Here is an 18,202-nt window from a genome sequence, read left to right on the forward strand (position 1 = left end):
TGGTAACTATCAGTCTGGTAGTAAAAGCTGTAACAATAGGTATTCTTTGTATTGTGTTAGCAAACTTAGCTACAAGGTTAAGGAATATGTAGATTGCCATTTAAAAAAGACAAAAAAAACATCTTATAATGTAATTTACAAGTCTAATTTAGTAAATTTGACATATAAGTTGTAGTGAAATCGTGCTTTTAAAATAAAACGCCTTTCAAAAATATGATTTATAATCGGACAAAAAGCAAATATTTATTTTAGATTGTATTTGCCAAATGTGACTTATACATCGATCTATATAGATTGGAGTTGGAAATGCGAGTTATGAATTTGTTAAATACGACTTACAAGATGCATTTGTCAATGCGACTTATGTAATGCAGTACATGATAAATCGCATTCACCAAATGCATCTTATAAATCGCATACATCAAATGCAACTAACGAGCTGTCATAATTAGAGAAACTTTAATGTAATTCTTTTTTTCATTTAACTGTAAATTAATGAAATCCCAATAACGACCCCATCACCGACTTTCAACCCCCCTCTTTCTCTCTTCGTCAAAATTTCTGAGCAAAGACACAGAGATTTGCTTTTGAATCTCCCAAAAACCCTATGCGGAGATAGGGTTATTGGAGTAAAAAGTGGATCAATATTTTTAATATGGCATTTTCATGGCGTTTAATCGGACTGTGCATTCTTCTTCTATCATCAATCGCTACCGGCGATGATGATATCTCACGCGCCGCCCCTGCAAATTCCTCAACCTCCTGCAACAATCCTTATCGATTGGTAAATTTTTTTATTCTTTCCTATTATTCAGATTCCTTCCGCTCATAATTTATTCGCAAAAAGAAAATGGTGGCAGTGGTGGATAGAGAGTATCTAATCAATTATTATGTTAAAAGTAACTAAAATTTAAATTTTGAGCTCATAGTTTCAAAAATGTAATAGGTCCTACAGTAATAAGCTGAAGGTTGAACTTATCAAATTTAAATCCGGTATTTGACTCTGCCTGGAGGTAATTATGTGGAAACGTTGTTGGGAGAGAGGTTTCTCTTGTATTTTTCGAGTTTTAGAAGGCATAGTTTATTTGAAACCAAATTATTTGGATTGAAATGGGTCTAAATAGAACATAATGAATATAAAGCAGTGCCAGTGCCACAAATTCATACAAGGGGATTTAAAAAATTACTAGTGTGTCACATTCAGGATTTGAACTTGTGATCTAGGCAATTCTGAACCGCTTTACCACTACACATTATAATCTTTCTTACCGATAAAAGAACTACACTAGAATCTTTATGTCAGGAGATTCAACATTTCATATATAACCAAAAAATTTTGTTTTACCCTATTTGCGCAGTACATTTTTTTGTCGAAGGGGATTAAATTGAAATCCCTTATCTCCCTTTAGCTCCACCAATAATATAGAGTATTCATGTAGCAAACACTGACTAGTTCGGGGCGAAGATCAAGAATTTCTAATAGAAAGTAAAATTGGTTGGTGGGCTGTTAAGCCCCTTATCACAGATAGTTGAGAAAGTGAGTTGTTGTTACTGTTGTTATCGTTTTGTCTTAAAATTACTCTATAGGGTATTGCAATGATCGTACAAGGTTGCTGCTACCCTGATAATGAGAACTTGTAGCCAAATTTGACCTATCTTTTAATCAACATCTAATTCTGAGGTTTTAGTTTGGCGGGAGTATCATAAGGTTCACAAAGTTTAGTAGTATGAGTTATGCACAAGCAGAGTCTATTAATGAAATGGTTATGGAGATCTAACATGGAGGAAGATGCCTACTGGAGAAAGATAATTAACTCTAAGCATGGAATACAAAATAATTGGTATAAAGTTTACTTCCTTACCTTCTGGAGTAGGCAGGCCCCCGGAGGTACATTTGCAAAATGGGGGAAGACTTCAAGGAGCATATATACTTTGAAGTAGGAGATGGAACGAAAATAAGATTTTGATTAGACAAGGTGGGGAAATAATACATTAAAAGATGCATTTCCCAGCATATTTCCAAATGATCTACTCTTGTGGCAACTATTACTGATTGTAGAGATAATACTGGGTGCCATATCATTAAGAAGGAATTGTCAGGATTGGAAAGTCAGTTGCTTGGCAAGGCTAGTAGACAAACTGGAACTGGAAAATTTGCAAAGACAAAGCATGGATAGAATCTGATGGAATGGGAACAACAGAGTTATTTTTACAATTGAAGTTGCTACCAGGTCTTGACAAACACAGGAAATATTGTACAGTCTTGGGATCTTGACCATGGAAAGGGATATGGAGAATTAAAGCTCTAACCAAGGTGATTTGTTATAGAGCTGGATAGTGATGTACGAAGCTTGGAAAAACAAGACAACTTGATGAAGAGAGGATTTAACCTTTCAATATGCTTTCTATGTAAAGAAAGGATTTTTCTTGCATTGCCTGGTGGCCAAGGAAATTTGTAGCATGTTCCTAAACATGTTTTGAGTTCAACAGGTGATGCCAATTAGTCTTGAGGAGGCTTTTGTATGCACTATGCCAGTGCCTAAGGAAAGTGGAGAAAGAAAGAAAAAGATATGGCAAGCAGTACCAAATTTTATATTTTGGACACCAAGAAAGGAATGCAAGATACTTTGAAGAGACCTCTACTATGCTTGTAACCCTGTACTAAAAGCGAAATGCCTCTTGAACCTTTTTTTGGGTGTAAACATACGGATGTATCTGATGTAAATATGTTTGTGGACTTCATTGGATCCTTGAGTTCTGCATAGGAGCTATTAACACTTTTGAAATTATGCTTCTTTTGGATGCCAGCGTTAATAAAAGTATCTTTACTTCATCAAAGAAAAAACAAAAGAGCAGTACAGAGAAAGTCTATGTGCAACCAATCCAATGAGAAAAATAAAGGTCTAGAATTGGGAGATTCATACCATCACCGAGTTGTATGAATGTGAAAACAGGTGTCATTATTTGAGTTACATCTTCGAATTCGACATAAGGTAGCCTAACTAGTTTTAGATTAAGATGTAGTTGATCGATTATTTGATTGGTTATTTCTGTATCTGTTTCTTGGTGATTTGGGAGTGTGAGGGGTGCTTAAGAATTAGGAAGTTGGGTTCTAACGATTTCATGTCATGCCTTCTTTCAAAAGATGTAAATTTTAATGACTACGAGAAGATTGAGTCAGTCCTTTTGTTGTTGTGACACGGTATTCTTTGCTTTAACTCTGTTATGCACCTCTGGAAACATACTGAGTTATTTCTTCATACCAAGTTACTTCTTTCTTTTTGTACAGGTTCTGGTAAAGTTGTGGATTGATGGTGCTGAGCATGAACAAATGGGTGGCTTAAGTGCGGCATTTGGGTCTCTTTTACCTACTAATATTAAAAATACCCCCAGACTGCCTGCTACATATACAAAACCCTTGAATGGCTGTTCTAGTTCCTCTTCTAAGGTATTTATTCCAGATTCCTGACAATGCCTTTATTCTTAGGTAAATAGCCAGCATCTCAGAGGCTTTTCAATTCGTCATCTGTAACTTTTGGTTGCAATTCTTACTTTGACATATGAAGAAGGTTTACTTTTGTTATACATTGCATAAAGCAGAGATTTTTGTTTACTTTGGTCTAGTTATCAGGGTCTATTGCACTAGCTCTTCGCGGTCAATGTGATTTTCTAACGAAGGCTGCGGTTGCACAAGCAGGAGGTGCTGCAGGGATTGTGATGATAAATGATCAAGAAGGTTGTCATCCATGACTCATTGCCATTTCAGTTCTTGTTTTCTTTTAGTTTTTGAGTTTTTACTTTTTTTGGTGATTTTGTCTCCCCCATCTCTTCCAGAAATGACACTGCTTTTTCCTGCTATCCTTTAGATCTTTTGGAGATTACTTGTCCCGACAATTCTACGGTATCAAACATAACAATTCCTGTTGTGACCATTTCAAAAGCCGGAGGAGATGTCATTGACAAATATATCTCTTCGGGAAAGAAAGGTAAAGTCTTGGCTTCGTGTATATTAGCTCCATTTTCTGTCAAGGGTTAACTTTCTGTTGATTCTAGTTCTGGTTTTCAACGTATCTGGTATCTTAGGATATGACTTATACTTTTTTACAGTAAATACATTGTTATTCACCAGTTTCAATTGTCCATGTAATATGTAGTGCGATTCTTGTGTCACTGTACAGAGTATGTCTTACAAAAAGCTGTTACACATTTCCTTTTTTCAGGATATGATATGATCCATATTTATATGACATGCATGCTTTGCAGGGGAAATTTTCTATTTACATGTGTGCCTTCAACACTGCTGAAGTGCGAAATTAGTATTTTTGTTGTGCATGCCATTGTTACTTTGGTGCTATCTCCTTGTACTTGTGTCTACTAATTGAGTGCCATTTACCTGTTAGAAAGACCAATCGAGTAACATCAAGCTGGCCCAAATGATTTGAGACTATATGAGAAGTCTCATCTCACAAGGATGGCCGATAAATAGATTTTGGATGCTATATAAGCGATATAAGAGGTTCAGTTTGAATGACTGATTCAGTGTTCTAGAGATCTCTGCTTTTCATCTCACTTCATCCTCATTTTTAATGCTCAGTCATCAGATGATGTGGTTCAGGAAGTTCTGAAAGGTAAAAGGCTAGTACTGCTTAATTGGTTAAGGTTTCAAGTCATCGAAAGGGCTTTAGGAGTATACGACAAATGTAAAACTGGGAATAAACACAGATTTAAAGGTTTTCAAAGTTGGTTTTTTGCTGCTGCGGAAAATCTTGGAGATCAGATGATGCTCATGACAGAAGGATCTGGTTTGGGCTCCAGGAGAATTGGGGTAGTTTGTAAAAGTTGAAGTGAGAAAGGAGATATGGAAATTTGAGAAGTTAGGTTTTCGGCACAATGGGTTGAAGGATTTGAGTAATATGATTTTTTCGGCAAGTGTTTCGTTGAAAGAGGTATACAGCAGTAGAAAGACTACACAAAAGGTTGACTTTTTTCACAAAAACATCTCATCATCTATACAGGGTGTGTTATTCAAAAAGATTCAAGACTAAGAATGTCTCTAGGACCTATGAGAAGGGCTTCTCGATTCCTGGTAAAGCCCGTGGTTACGTTCACTTTGAACAGACAATACACATGAGTGCCGAAGCAGGACCTCCTGAGCAACCTCCAAAGCTCTGGTGGAAAATTTTGAGTATTAATTACCATTTCAAAGATAAAAATACTGAATATTCAGAGGCGGATCCAGGATTTCAAGATGACGGGTGCACTATTGTTAATTCATCGATTCTCAGTATAAGCTGAAGATTTGATTTTGGGATTCAAATCCAACGATGAGAAGAGAGAGAAAGAGAAGAACAAATATCTGAGAAGAGGAAAATGAATTTCTTATTAACCTTGTTGTCCAGAATGTTCGAGTATATACAAATGAATCACTAAAATGAAAAATGAGCTGGATATACATAAAAGCCCAAAACTAAGTATGAAACTATGAGGCCCAATAGTTAATACTCTTAGCTATTGTCAAGAGGCCCAGTATTGTCAACACCCCCCCTCAAGCTGGAGGGTGTAGACACTCCAAGCTTGCCTAGAAACTGATGATGCAGAGGACCATGGAGAGCCTTGGTCAGCATGTCAGCACGTTGAGCAGAACTAGGAACAAACTGAAGAGATATCAACCCAGAGTGTAGGCTGTCTCGAACATAGTGACAATTAACTTCAATATGTTTGGTGCGTTCTTGAAACACGGGGTTCTTGGCAATGTGCATAGCTGCCTGATTGTTACAAAATACAGAAACAGGGGTAGAAATAAGAAGACCCAAATCGCCAAGCAAACAAGTTAGCCAAGAAACCTCAGTCACAACCATTCTCAATGCTCTATATTCAGCCTCAGCTGAAGAAAGAGAGACAGTGGGTTGCTTCTTACTCTTCCATGAAATTGGATTGCCCCCAAGAGTGATGTAAAACCCAGTCACAGATCTTCTTGAAATGGCACATGCAGCCCAGTCAGAGTCTGAATATGCCAGAAGTGAAAAATCAGAGCTGGCTGTAAGTAGAATACCCTGAGCAGGAGCATTCATCAGGTATTTAAGGACATGTAGGGCTGCCAGCATATGGGGAATATGTGGGGCTTGTAAAAACTGGCTGAGGTGCTGCACCGAAAAGGATATATCAGGCCTGGTGTGCTGCAAGAAATTGAGTTTGCCAACCAACCGCCTGAAAGTGGTAGGATCAGGCATGGGATCATGCATGTCAGGAACCAGCTTCACACTCGGATCCAAAGAAGTGGTAATAGGTGTGAAGTGGTCACAATGAAATTCAGAAAGTAGGTCAGAAGTGTATTTATGTTGAGTCATAAGATAACCTTGGTCATGAGGGGTAACTTCCAAACCCAAGAAGTAATGCACTGACCCCAAATCCTTAATCTTGAATTGAGCATCCAGGAAAGCTTTCAAAGCATTCAACTCATCAAGGTCATCACTAGCTAATAGAATGTCATCCACATAGACAGTCAGAACCACCAAAGAAGAACTAGAAGACTTGATAAACAAAGAGTAGTCATTTTTGCTGGACATGTAGCCCCTAGACAGCAAGGATTCAGATAGCTTGGCAAACCACTATCTGGATGCTTGCTTGAGGCCATAAAGTGATTTCTGAAGCTTACACACCAAGGGAGGACAGGTAGAAGAAGAGGGAGAGACTTCCAAACCAGGAGGAACCTTCATGTAGATCTCTTCATGGAGATTACCATGCAAAAAAACATTGTTGACATCCTATTGAAAAACAGTCCAACGTCTTTTCACAGCTAGAGTGAGAAGGCATCTGATAGTAGTGAGTTTAACAACAGGGGAAAAAGTCTCAGTGTAGTCAATACCTTCCCTTTGTGTGTCCCCTCTTATGACAAGTCTGGCCTTTTATCTTTCAATAGAACCATTAGATTTCTGTTTAATCTTATACACCCATTTGCAGGGAATAGCCTTCTTATGAGGAGGAAGGGGAACAATGTCCCAAGTGAGGTTAGCTTCAAGTGCTTGAAATTCCTTTAGCATGGCCTCTTGCCAAGCAGGATTTGAAACAGTATGTTGGTAAAATTGAGGCTCATTCATGTGTAGTTTATCACTAGGGACCTGAGGAGACATAGAAGCAGAAAAAGAAGAAGGAATAAGAGAAGAACAAACATAGTCTTTAAGGTATGTGGGAACCTGAACAAGCCTGCCAGACCTCATAAGTTCAGGAACTGGAACAGGAGGAGGAAGAGGGATGGGAATGGGAGCAGGAATAGGAATAGGAACAGGGGAAATAGAAGGTGCATCAGAAGGGGAAACCTCAATAGGAACAGATGGGGAAACCTCAACATAATCAGAAGGGGGAGGGAAAGTAGGAGAAGGAGAAGGAGAAGGAGAAGGGGAAGGGGAGTGATAAGGAAAAATATGTTCATACAAAACAACATCTCTAGAGAAAAAAATAGAAAAGGATGACACGTTAAGTAATTTGTACCCTTTTTTCCCACAAGGGTACCCTAAGAAGACAACAGAGATAGATCTAGGTTGGAACTTATCCCTGCCAGGCTTAGGACTGGCTGCATGACAGAGATAGCCAAAGGACTTCAAATGATCATAAGAGGGAGCATGATTATGCAGTTTCTCAAAAGGTGATATATTGTGTAGGACGGTGGAGGAGATTCTATTAATGATATAAGTAGCAGTGAGAACACATTCACCCCAGTACTTGAGAGGGAGTTTGGATTGGAATAAAAGTGCCCTAGAGACTTCTAAGAGATGTTTGTGTTTTCTTTCAACAATACCATTTTGTTGGGGAGTGTGAGGAACAGTGGTTTGGTGAAGTATGCCATTATCAGCAAAAAATTATTGGAGTTGAGAACTACCCCCAGTTCATAGGCATTATCAGACCTAAAACATTTAATAGAAGAATGATATTGAACTTTCACCACTTGAATGAAAGCTTTAAGAATTGAAATGGCATTGCTCTTGAGAGGAGATGTGTCCATGTCACTCTAGTAAAGTCATCAACTAGAGTGAGAAAATATCTAAAATCATTATAAGTTTGAGTGTTGTAAGGGCCCCAAATATCAATGTGAACAAGTTGGAAAGGAAGAGAAGAATGTATAGTACTATCAGGAAATGGAAGCCTATGTTGTCTAGCCATTGGACAAACATTGCATAAAAATGGTTGTTTAGATGACACTTTATTGGACAGAAATGAAATAGATCTCATCTTGGCAAAGGGAATGTGACCTAATTTTTGATGCCAAAACAAATCATCTTTATTACCAACAACAGATGGATTACAAGATGAACTATGAGATACAGAATGAGCAACAGAATCTGAAACAACATTATTGCTAGGAACAGAAACAGAAACATTAGACTGAGTAGAAGAAAAAACAGAACTAGGAACTAACAAAGGAAAATGAGAGTCAGCTGAATGCAGGAAGTATAGTCCATTTGCAGCCTTACCAATTTTCAGAGGCCTCCTCAGAGAAAGGCCCTGTAAAATACAACTATAAATGGTGAAGATTGCAAGGCACTTGAACTGAAGAAATAACTTGTGTACAGAGATCAAATTGAAATGGAATGAGGGAACTAATAAGACATTATGCAAAATCATATCTGCCCTAAGAGTCAAAGAACCAGTAGATATGACTTTTACTTTATATCTATTAGGTAGAGTAATTAGAAAAAGTGTTACTAAAGGTTTAAGGTTGTGAAGTAAGTGTTTAATTGGTGTCATGTGGTTGGTGGCACCAGAATCTATGATCCAAGGGTTTAAACCTAAATGTGAGACTGCACATGCATGAAAAGCTGAATGCACCTCAGGGTGATTATACACACCTGCAAAGTTGGCAAATCCTGCATTTCCAGTGTAACATTTTCAGAATGAAGAGTGGGAGATGTATGGACTTGTTGAAGTAGAGTCATGAGATGTTGATATTGTTCTTTGCTGAATCCATGACCATTGTCATCAGAGGAACTTGGTTTGGTAAAGGCAGAGTCCAGAAGATGACCATCAGACTGAACACAAGCTGCAGACTTCCTGTTCTTGGTAAACTTAAAATCTGAAGGGAATCCATGTAGCTTGTAACACTTATCAATGGTGTGTCCAGACTTCTTACAATATTTGCATGAAAGGTTGGAAGATGAACTAGAACCTTTCTTTGCATCAAATTGGACCCTCTGATGAAAACCTCTAGAAGTGTTCATATGACCAGCTGAAGCATTGAAGGAAGTAGAATCATGAGAGAAACCATAGACATGAGCAGAGGTCTCTTTCTATTTCTCATCATGTTGTAGCATGGAGTATGCTTTGCTCAGGGAAGGAAGGGAAGGCGTCATAAGGATGTTGCTTTTGTAGGTAGAATAAGACTCATTCAGACCACTGAGGAATTGATAGATTTTCTGCTCTTCAATGAATTTGGGTTTGGGGAGAGCACCACAGGAACAAATAGGACCAACATAAGCTGTACTAAGCTCATCCCAAAGACCTCTCAGTTTGGTAAAATAGGTAGCAATATCTAAATGACCTTGGGAAGTAAAGTTGAATGTACTTAGAACCATTGGAAGTCCCAAATCTCTCATTAATGTCAGTCCATATATCCTTAGCAGTGTCAAAACACATTACACTATTGGCTATATTCCTAGACAAAGAGTTTGTTATCCATGCAATGATCATGTCATTACACCTTTCCCAAAAATGATAGTAAGGAGAGTTAAATTCTGGTTTGGATACCCTACCAGTAATGAGACCTAACTTGTTTTTAGCAGAAAAGGCAGTAAGCATATTTTTGCGCCAAATGACAAAGCCATTGCCATCAAAGGGAGGGGACACCAGGTGAGCACCCGAGTGTCCGAGGGATGTATATAGAAAGGATGAGAAGGAGGTATAGTAAAATAATCAAAACCATCAGTTGTAGTTGACGAACTCACTTCAGGACTTCCCATTTCAAAACCCTAGTTAGGTCAATTTTGTACAGAAAAAAATAAAATTGGTATCTACCAACACTTCAATCCAAATTGAGTATGAAAAGATGTTACCGTCCTTCTTTGCAACCTAAAGAAGAGAGGCCTTCAATTTTACCAGAAGAACAAAAAAAACGACCGCGACATTTGATACCACCGGTACAATCGGAAATTGGGAATGAACTACTCCACTGAATCGAGTCACAACATTTACCAGAGAAATAGCTCACAATCTCTGAAATCATCTAACATTCGTCACTTTATGCCCAAATCGACCAAAATCGAAGAAAACCCCCAGATTTTCTAGCAATGAAAAACTTCAATACGGAAAGGAACTAGAGAAACAGACATCGTCAGTGGATGTGTGGAGCCATAAACAATCAATGATAGGCTCTGATACTATGTTAATTCATCGATTCTCAGTATAAGCTGAAGATTTGATTTTGGGATTGAAACCCAACGATGAGAACAAAGAGAGAGAAGAACAAATATCTGAGAAGAGGAAAATGAATTTCTTATTAACCGTGTTGTCCAGAATGTTCGAGTATATACAAATGAATCACTAAAATGAAAAAATGGGTCGGATATACATAAAAGCCCAAAACTAAGTATGAAACTATGAGGCCCAATAGTTAATACTCTTAGCTATTGTCAAGTGGCCCAGGATTGTCAACAGAGAAAGGTGGATCTAGAATTTACATTAGATGGGTTTAACTTTAGTCTCTTACCATGAACCCATTAAACTTTTGAAGTTCAAAATTATATTCTTCTTGAAATTTTAGTGATTTTCACATATATATCTATACTTCGTGCAAAAAACAAGACCATCCGAAGTCGGATTTGAACCGCCAATTTTGTAGAGGTGCACCCAATAATTATTACACCATAGGAGTCTTTAAGCATGAGTGCACCCACATATATTTAAGTAATTTCAAAGAAATATAACATTGTTATACATGGTTAAGGAAAGAAGTATGGGTTCACGTGAACATAAGATTTTTTGTAAAGATTAAAAAGTTGCCTAGGTGGCTTTCATGGGAGAAAAAAGTTATCAGAGGGTCATCGATTAGAGTGGGCTGGATTAGTCTTGAACTAATATGATGGATTAAGAATATCAGGGTGCATACTAATCACGGAGACTGGGATGAAAAGACATCCTCCATATGGTAAGTAATGGTATACAACTGGCTTTGATGACGGGATGACTTGGTTCTTAAACACTGACTGAGGATAGAATATTCATGCTCACTAATGACAATGTGCATTTAAACTATATAGTAGTGGCTTCTCTTGCTACTCTGTCCATTGTGCATTTGTCATCATGCTTGTTTTAATTTTTATTATCTCTTGTTGTTCCTCTGTTCTTGAATCGTGGAAGAATTACAACATGACAGGCATATTTTCTCTTAATGCAGTGGAGATTCTGTTGTATTCGCCAGATCGCCCCATTGTGGACTACTCAGCCATGTTCATATGGCTGATGGCTGTTGGCACAATTTTTTGTGCATCCTTTTGGTCGGAGCTTACTGCATCTGAGGAAAGCAATGACTATGAACAGGCACCAGAGGTTCCAAAAATATGCATCCTGATATATCTTTACATTTAATTTATACAGCCCTTTATGTTTTTACAGAGTTAATTAGCAATGCTCTGCTCGTTTTAATCAACTTTTCATACTGTATCTTGAAGTTAATATCTTAGGTTTTAGGCTGCTGCATTGTGTTGGATTTTGGAGTTATACACTTAAGAATAGCTGCAGCCTTTCAAAAGTTTATCTACCACATCACCAAAATATCCAGGAAGGGACACACGTATATCCAATGTTCACTCATAGTCAATACATAATATATTCTTTTATCAGTCAAAAGAATTTCATTGAGGTCTATTGGAAATCATTTCAGAGGATCTTCTTTATAAAAAATCGAGGGTCTTTCGGAAACAGCCTCTCTACTCTTCGGAGTAGGGGTAAGGTCTGCGTACACACTACCTCCCCAGACCCCACTAGTGGGATTTTAGTGGGTTGTTGTTGTTGTTCTTTATCAAAAATTGTTTCAGAGGATCTTTTGGAATGGTCAAGCATATATTGCTTTGTTTCATTTGTATTATTACGAGATTGTGCCCTCTTTTAGCCCTTTTGTTGTTTTGATGAAGTAAGTGATACTAATAAAAGGCATCCAGAAGATGAAAAATACAATGGTAGCAATAAAGTTAGCTCCAGAATAATGTCTATGCCAGAATGAGCGACCTAACAGAATCCAATGAGTTATCAACACATTTAGCCCTTGTGTTTTCTTTTTGACTTAATGTAGTTCTGAGCTTTTGAAGCAGGAAGATGCAGCGGGATTACTTATTTTTCTTTGTTTAAAAGTTAATGCTGATTGCTGATAGGGTAAGTTGGACTCTAGTAGCACAGACAAGACACTCATTTATTTACAAGTCCTGTGACATGTATTTTTGCATATCGATTCTACTGGTAGGAAATTTGATTGCAACTTAGGTGAACCACTGGGAATTATTAGAGCATGAGAAGATGGGGAGGAAAAGATACCAAACAATTCTTTTTGGAAGAGAAAGTGAGATTCTATATGTTACCCAAGCCAAGGATGAATGAATATCTTGCATTATGGGTGAGTATGGTCCATTAAAGTGGAGAGGTATCAGGAGCAGAGTGGTGCTTAAGGCATTTTAGCTATGCATCCTGACATGACTGAAAGCTGTAAATTCTTCCCCGTTGAAGGAAAAGGAAAGAATGCAGATGATAGGTTCACGGCAATAAAAAACACTATCACTGGCGTAACATGTATTAGATTTGTTAAAATGTGCAATTCTTAAACAATGAACTGATGGCAATGGTACAGAATTCTTTGTCACTTGTCGTAATTTAATATATCTAGCTTGTTACAGTATATTGCTGTCTAGCAGGTGCTACATCTTTTTTTAAGTTTGGAGGTGATTTATGTTTCTTATTTGTATACCAGTGTCCCTTTTTTCCCATTCTTTTTGCTTTGAGTAAAAGATTCAGACAAATCACAATTACTTTTGATGATTAATGGCTGTCAGACTAGTTTATATGTTCTTCCTTTCTCATTTTTAGGTACATGCTGGAGGCGCCAGGGAGGAAGATGACAAGGAAATTCTTAATATCACTACAAAGAGTGCTTTCATATTTGTCATCTCAGCATCTACGTTTCTGCTGCTACTCTACTTTTTCATGTCGGCTTGGTTTGTCTGGCTGCTGATAATACTTTTCTCTATTGGTGGAGTTGAGGTACTCAAATAATTCTCTACTTTGACTTGATCACGAAGCCAAGCTAACTTGTTTTGAACTTGGTTAAGATAAAACCATCTCACTTTTTTAGCACTGCGTTTCTCTGCTCATGGTGCTAGTAGTTGACAGATTATTGGCCATCTATTTTGTACAAAAAAGGAGCACAATAATAAGCAAAGACAATGCCATCCACAAATTAACCACAAATAAGCCTTTCAAAACAAACCGAAACCAGAAACTGCACACAAACTGACCCAAGCAGTCAAATCAAACAGAAGCTGATTAATAAGCCAAAAATGAAACCAACTCCCACAAACCATACTAAACCTTCAATCACAATTTATGTTTCCAAAATGACCCACTAATTATAGTGTCCTTTCAGCTGATTAACTTATTAGTTATGCTGTACATAGCATTACCAGTTATATTGTAATAAAGCTAGGCTTTGTAAACCAAATTTAGTCAAGGGAATGCACCAACTGTTTCATTTATATTCTTTTTGTCTGGTTGAATCAAAGACAAAAGTCTATTTTTCCACGTTTGCTCATAAGAAGATTTAATGAAATTTTGTGCTGAATGCATTTTCTCTATGGTGCCTTACTCTTTAGAAGGGTTACCCTTCTCCAGCTCTAGAAAGATTAAAGTTTATGGATTCATATTGAGCATTTTTGCATTTTTATGCATCTTATTTGAATAGAACTTAGGTTTCTTTCAGTTTGGTTGATATTGTCTCTGCTTATTGACTTTTAATAGTTAATTTTTTCCTTCTCAGGGAATGCATAGCTGTATAATATCCCTGGTATCAAGGTATAATATTTCCAAGAATGATTTTCTGTCTGTCAGATTAATGTATGGAATAGATTTCTAATTAGCTCTTCTACTTTGTTTCCGACAATCTTGTGAGTAGCAAATGTAAAGGTTGTGGAAGGAAGACGTTGAATTTGCCGCTTCTTGGGGAAGTTTCTATTCTATCTCTTGTGGTCTTGATAATGTGCGTGGCATTTGCCATCTTCTGGGCAGCAACTAGGAAAGCATCATACTCTTGGATTGGCCAAGATATTCTAGTAAGCTCATTTGTAAAATTTCATGCATTGGTTTGCGTAATGGAACTGGAAATTTTTTTGGCACTTTAATCTGTATGTTGATACTATGAACTGGATAATATTCTACTCAAGCCAGTTATCTTGTTCTCTGATAAATATGCATCATAGTCACTCTTAACTTTCACTCTTCTAATATTTGCACTCTCAATTGCAATTAAAATTAAAGAACCCTTTTTATTTGCCAGGGAATTTGTTTGATGATAACTGTTCTGCAGTTGGCTCAGTTGCCTAATATAAAGGTCTGTTGATAGCTTCCATATGTTTTTCAATGAGAGGAGTTGGTAGCTTATTTTGCTTCACCGTGATTACTATTTTGCCTTAGGTTGCTACAGTGCTTCTGTGTTGTGCATTTCTCTACGACATCTTCTGGGTTTTCCTTTCACCTGCTATATTCCATGACAGCGTAATGATTGCTGTAAGTTCTCTCTTTAGCTACATCTTTCTCTCTGTACCGTTCATGAGACTTTCTATGTTGTGGTGACTGGTGAGCTCCCAATTTTAATCGTTATGTAGGATGTGTCATATCGTATATTCATATTTGTTTTGAGTAGTGTTTTTCCTACTTAATTCCTAAAAGTTTTATCGCATTTTTAACCTATATGAATATGGAAAAATCTGTCAGTTAAACAAGACTTCTAGTGAACACTGGTCTTAGACTCTCATTTGTATACAGCTGATTCTGGGCTCAAGCATTTGTGCCTCATATGAGATATTTGCATGCAATGACATAGCACGAGTACAACTTATCACCTAGCAGAACCAAGCTGGCTTGTTTATATATTAGATTCCTTAGTCCACTTGGCTGGTTTTGAAGGGTAGACCCTTGTGCTAGCAGAAAAATCGTTGGGAGTGTGTCATTTATCTCCTCCTGTTTGTTAGCGAGAAACTCAAATTCTGCATGTTGATTGGTTGAGTTCACTGTCTGTTTTATAAAAGTCATCGTTCTATGTTAGAGTGTTTAATTGTGTAGTAATGACTAATGGTTCAATCGTTTTATCATTTATATAGGGTTTAACCTTTTTGGCTATTTATTACTCCCTCCGTTCCAGTTTATGTGAACCTATTTCCTTTTTGGTCCGTTCCAAAAAGAATGACCCCTTTCTAAATTTGGAAATAATTTAGCTTAAACTTACAATTCTACCCTTAATGAGAAGCTTTTATAACCACACAAATACTCTGGGCCCCTTTTTGACTTGTTTAGGACCACAAATTCCAAAAATCTTTATTTTTTCATAAACTCTGTGCCCAGTTAAACAGGTTCACATAAATTGGAACGGAGGGAGTAGGTTATATAAGGATTTACTGATATGATAATTTAAGCTTCAGTTTGAATTTTAGAACATGAGCATGCTCATATGTAACAATGATTGTTTTGATAAGGTATTTTATTCACAAAAGAACCAAGAACTTGGCTGGTGAGAAACAGAAAATCAAGTATAGCTCTATTCGAGTGAACTTAATTGAATAAAGAAAGATAAATTGAGTATCAAAGAGAGTAACCCGAAACCTGCAAGGAATAAACTTGATCAGAAGATATACATCAAATTTTCTTGAATTCTAGGACCTGCGGATCTCAAGAACATAATATTAAATAATTAACCTGAAGACTCATTGAAAGTTTTCTATAATTGATGTGGATTGTAGACATCTCACTGAAATGAAACTAAAGCATTTGATGGTTTTACACATGAATGAATGAAATGATTTTTGTGAAACTTCAGCAGAATAGTTAAAGATCATATAGATGTATCTAGGGGAGAGCTTAAATGTGCAACTATGTATACTTTATGTTTTAATGGTTCAATAATTGCTTTGCATTTTTTGCTATACGGCAGTAGTGTTTTGATTCGATTGTTTACTTCAATAAGCTGGAGTAATACACGAACTTGTGTCCTTCACTGTCACAGGAAGATGTTTTAGCTCTTAGAAGCTAACATCGAATTTTCTCACTAACATTTCTCGAGTTCTTCCCTTCTCATAGGTTGCCCGTGGTGACAAAGCTGGCGGAGAATCCATCCCAATGCTTCTGAGAGTTCCTCGAGTTTCAGATCCTTACGGTGGCTATGATATGATTGGCTTTGGGGATATTCTCTTTCCTGGTTTGCTGGTTTGTTTTGCTTTTAGGTATCCCTTTGTCCTTCATCCATCTTCCAAGCAAAATTTGTTACCCTCTCCCAAAAATGAAAAAGAACGAAACACATTGTCTAGGTGAAACAAGAAGTATATTCCTCTGTGTATTAGTTTTCTATCTTTGCTCTTCGAGGATATTCAGATATTACATGTTTATAGATAGGTTGAATAAAAATGAACTGTAGTCACGAGTCTTTTGATAATTGCCAATCTCTGTTCTCATATAATTTCTTATTAGTTATCAAAGTATCTCCAAGTATCTCGGTTATTGAAGAAAGAAAATGGTTCCTATGACAGTGAGTAAAATTAAGAAATTGATATTGGGGAAATGTGTTGGATGTAGAGCTGAAAGATGTTCTCAATGCTATGGTTGCTCACTTTAATGAGTCGACTACCTTTTCCCTTGTACAGAATTAAAGTTATTTAATATCCTTTCATCTGATGAATTCACTTCCTTTCTAGAAAAGGCAAGGAACCTCCTGTTAATCCTCTTTTCTATCTTTTTTGCAGATTTGACAAAGCTAGAAGGAAGGGTGTACTAAATGGATACTACCTCTGGATGATAGTTGGTTATGGAATTGGTGGGTACTTTGCTTAAGTATTATTTCTATCTGTTTTTAGCTACTTTGCTAATTTTGTTCTCCGACCCTTTTTGTAAATGATGTTACTCAGTTGCTTGAAACCATTAACACTTGGTAACACGCATAGAAATGCCTAAAAAGTGTGTGAAATATTAATATGTTTTAAAGCACATTTTTAACGAAATCAAAACCGATGTTGACAAGTAGAGATCCTGAAACCTGTATTTTTTTCCTTTTATCACTTGTTTAAAATTTCCTCCCCTACTCATTCCGTATCCTATTCCAAATCAACTTGGAATTCTTGCAGGTCTTTTATTCACGTACTTAGGTTTGTATCTAATGAATGGACATGGTCAACCTGCTCTTCTATATCTCGTGCCCTGCACGCTAGGTATGTCAGTTTTACGGCCTCTTGAACCAAAATTTGTGTTTGGTCGTTATATATCTTTTTTTCGTCGTTTTTAACCTTTATCTTTAGGAACTTATGTGGTGCTGGGATTGGTGAGGGGCGAACTTAAAGACCTATGGAACTACGACAGTGAATCAACAAAAGTTGCAGACTCACTATTGGAAGACGCTTGATAGATGAGAGAATTAAACATTAAATCTACAGACCCTGATAGTCGGGAGAAGAAATATTAAATCTACAAGCACAAGCCGTTGGTGTATTCTTTCCATGCTATTTGTATTAAGCTGTTCATAAAACTTAAAACTTTATTCAGGAAATTCTTGGCTGTGTTTCATATGTATATTTTCGTTTGCGACAATGTTTTTCTTTCAACTTTAGTTTCCACTGCAGCTGTTCTTGATTAGTATGTAACAATATCACAGCAATCATACAAAAGAAAAGTTATAATGTAACAGATTTAGTAGTCAAAATTTTCCCTATTATTCTGCAAATTGCTGTTTGATCATCTCATTTATTGTCCTCTAAACTGCTTTTCATTTGAAACACCTTGTTATTTGCTGACTGAATTACTTTACATCCATAGTACATACTCTTCGAGTAGCTATTTGTATTGTTTTTCTGTATTTTTGTTTTTTCAGTTAGGCAGTGGGTAATTAGTTTCTTGGCTCTGTAGTTAGAGACAAAATAGTTTATCGATTATAATCCTAAAGGGGAGAGACTGAATTTGCTGCAATAACAGTTTG

At 36.9% G+C, this 18,202-nt stretch overlaps 1 protein-coding gene across 1 annotated transcript; it reads left to right on the top strand.

The window, feature by feature from the left end:
- The first annotated feature begins 441 nt into the window (after nt 1-441).
- On the top strand, nt 442-17,950 carry LOC107799319 (signal peptide peptidase-like 3). The gene is made up of 14 exons (XM_016622419.2): nt 442-784; nt 3,290-3,448; nt 3,625-3,736; nt 3,867-3,986; nt 11,384-11,535; nt 13,063-13,236; nt 14,009-14,043; nt 14,144-14,300; nt 14,525-14,578; nt 14,662-14,754; nt 16,321-16,463; nt 16,980-17,050; nt 17,358-17,441; nt 17,529-17,950. The coding sequence occupies exons 1-14, from the start codon at nt 656-658 to the stop codon at nt 17,630-17,632; spliced, it is 1,587 nt and encodes a 528-aa protein (XP_016477905.1). The 5' UTR covers nt 442-655; the 3' UTR covers nt 17,633-17,950.
- The last annotated feature ends 252 nt before the right edge of the window (nt 17,951-18,202 follow it).

Source organism: Nicotiana tabacum, chromosome 20 (genome assembly GCF_000715075.1).
Source record: "Nicotiana tabacum cultivar K326 chromosome 20, ASM71507v2, whole genome shotgun sequence".
In the NCBI taxonomy this organism is placed as follows: Eukaryota; Viridiplantae; Streptophyta; class Magnoliopsida; order Solanales; family Solanaceae; genus Nicotiana; species Nicotiana tabacum.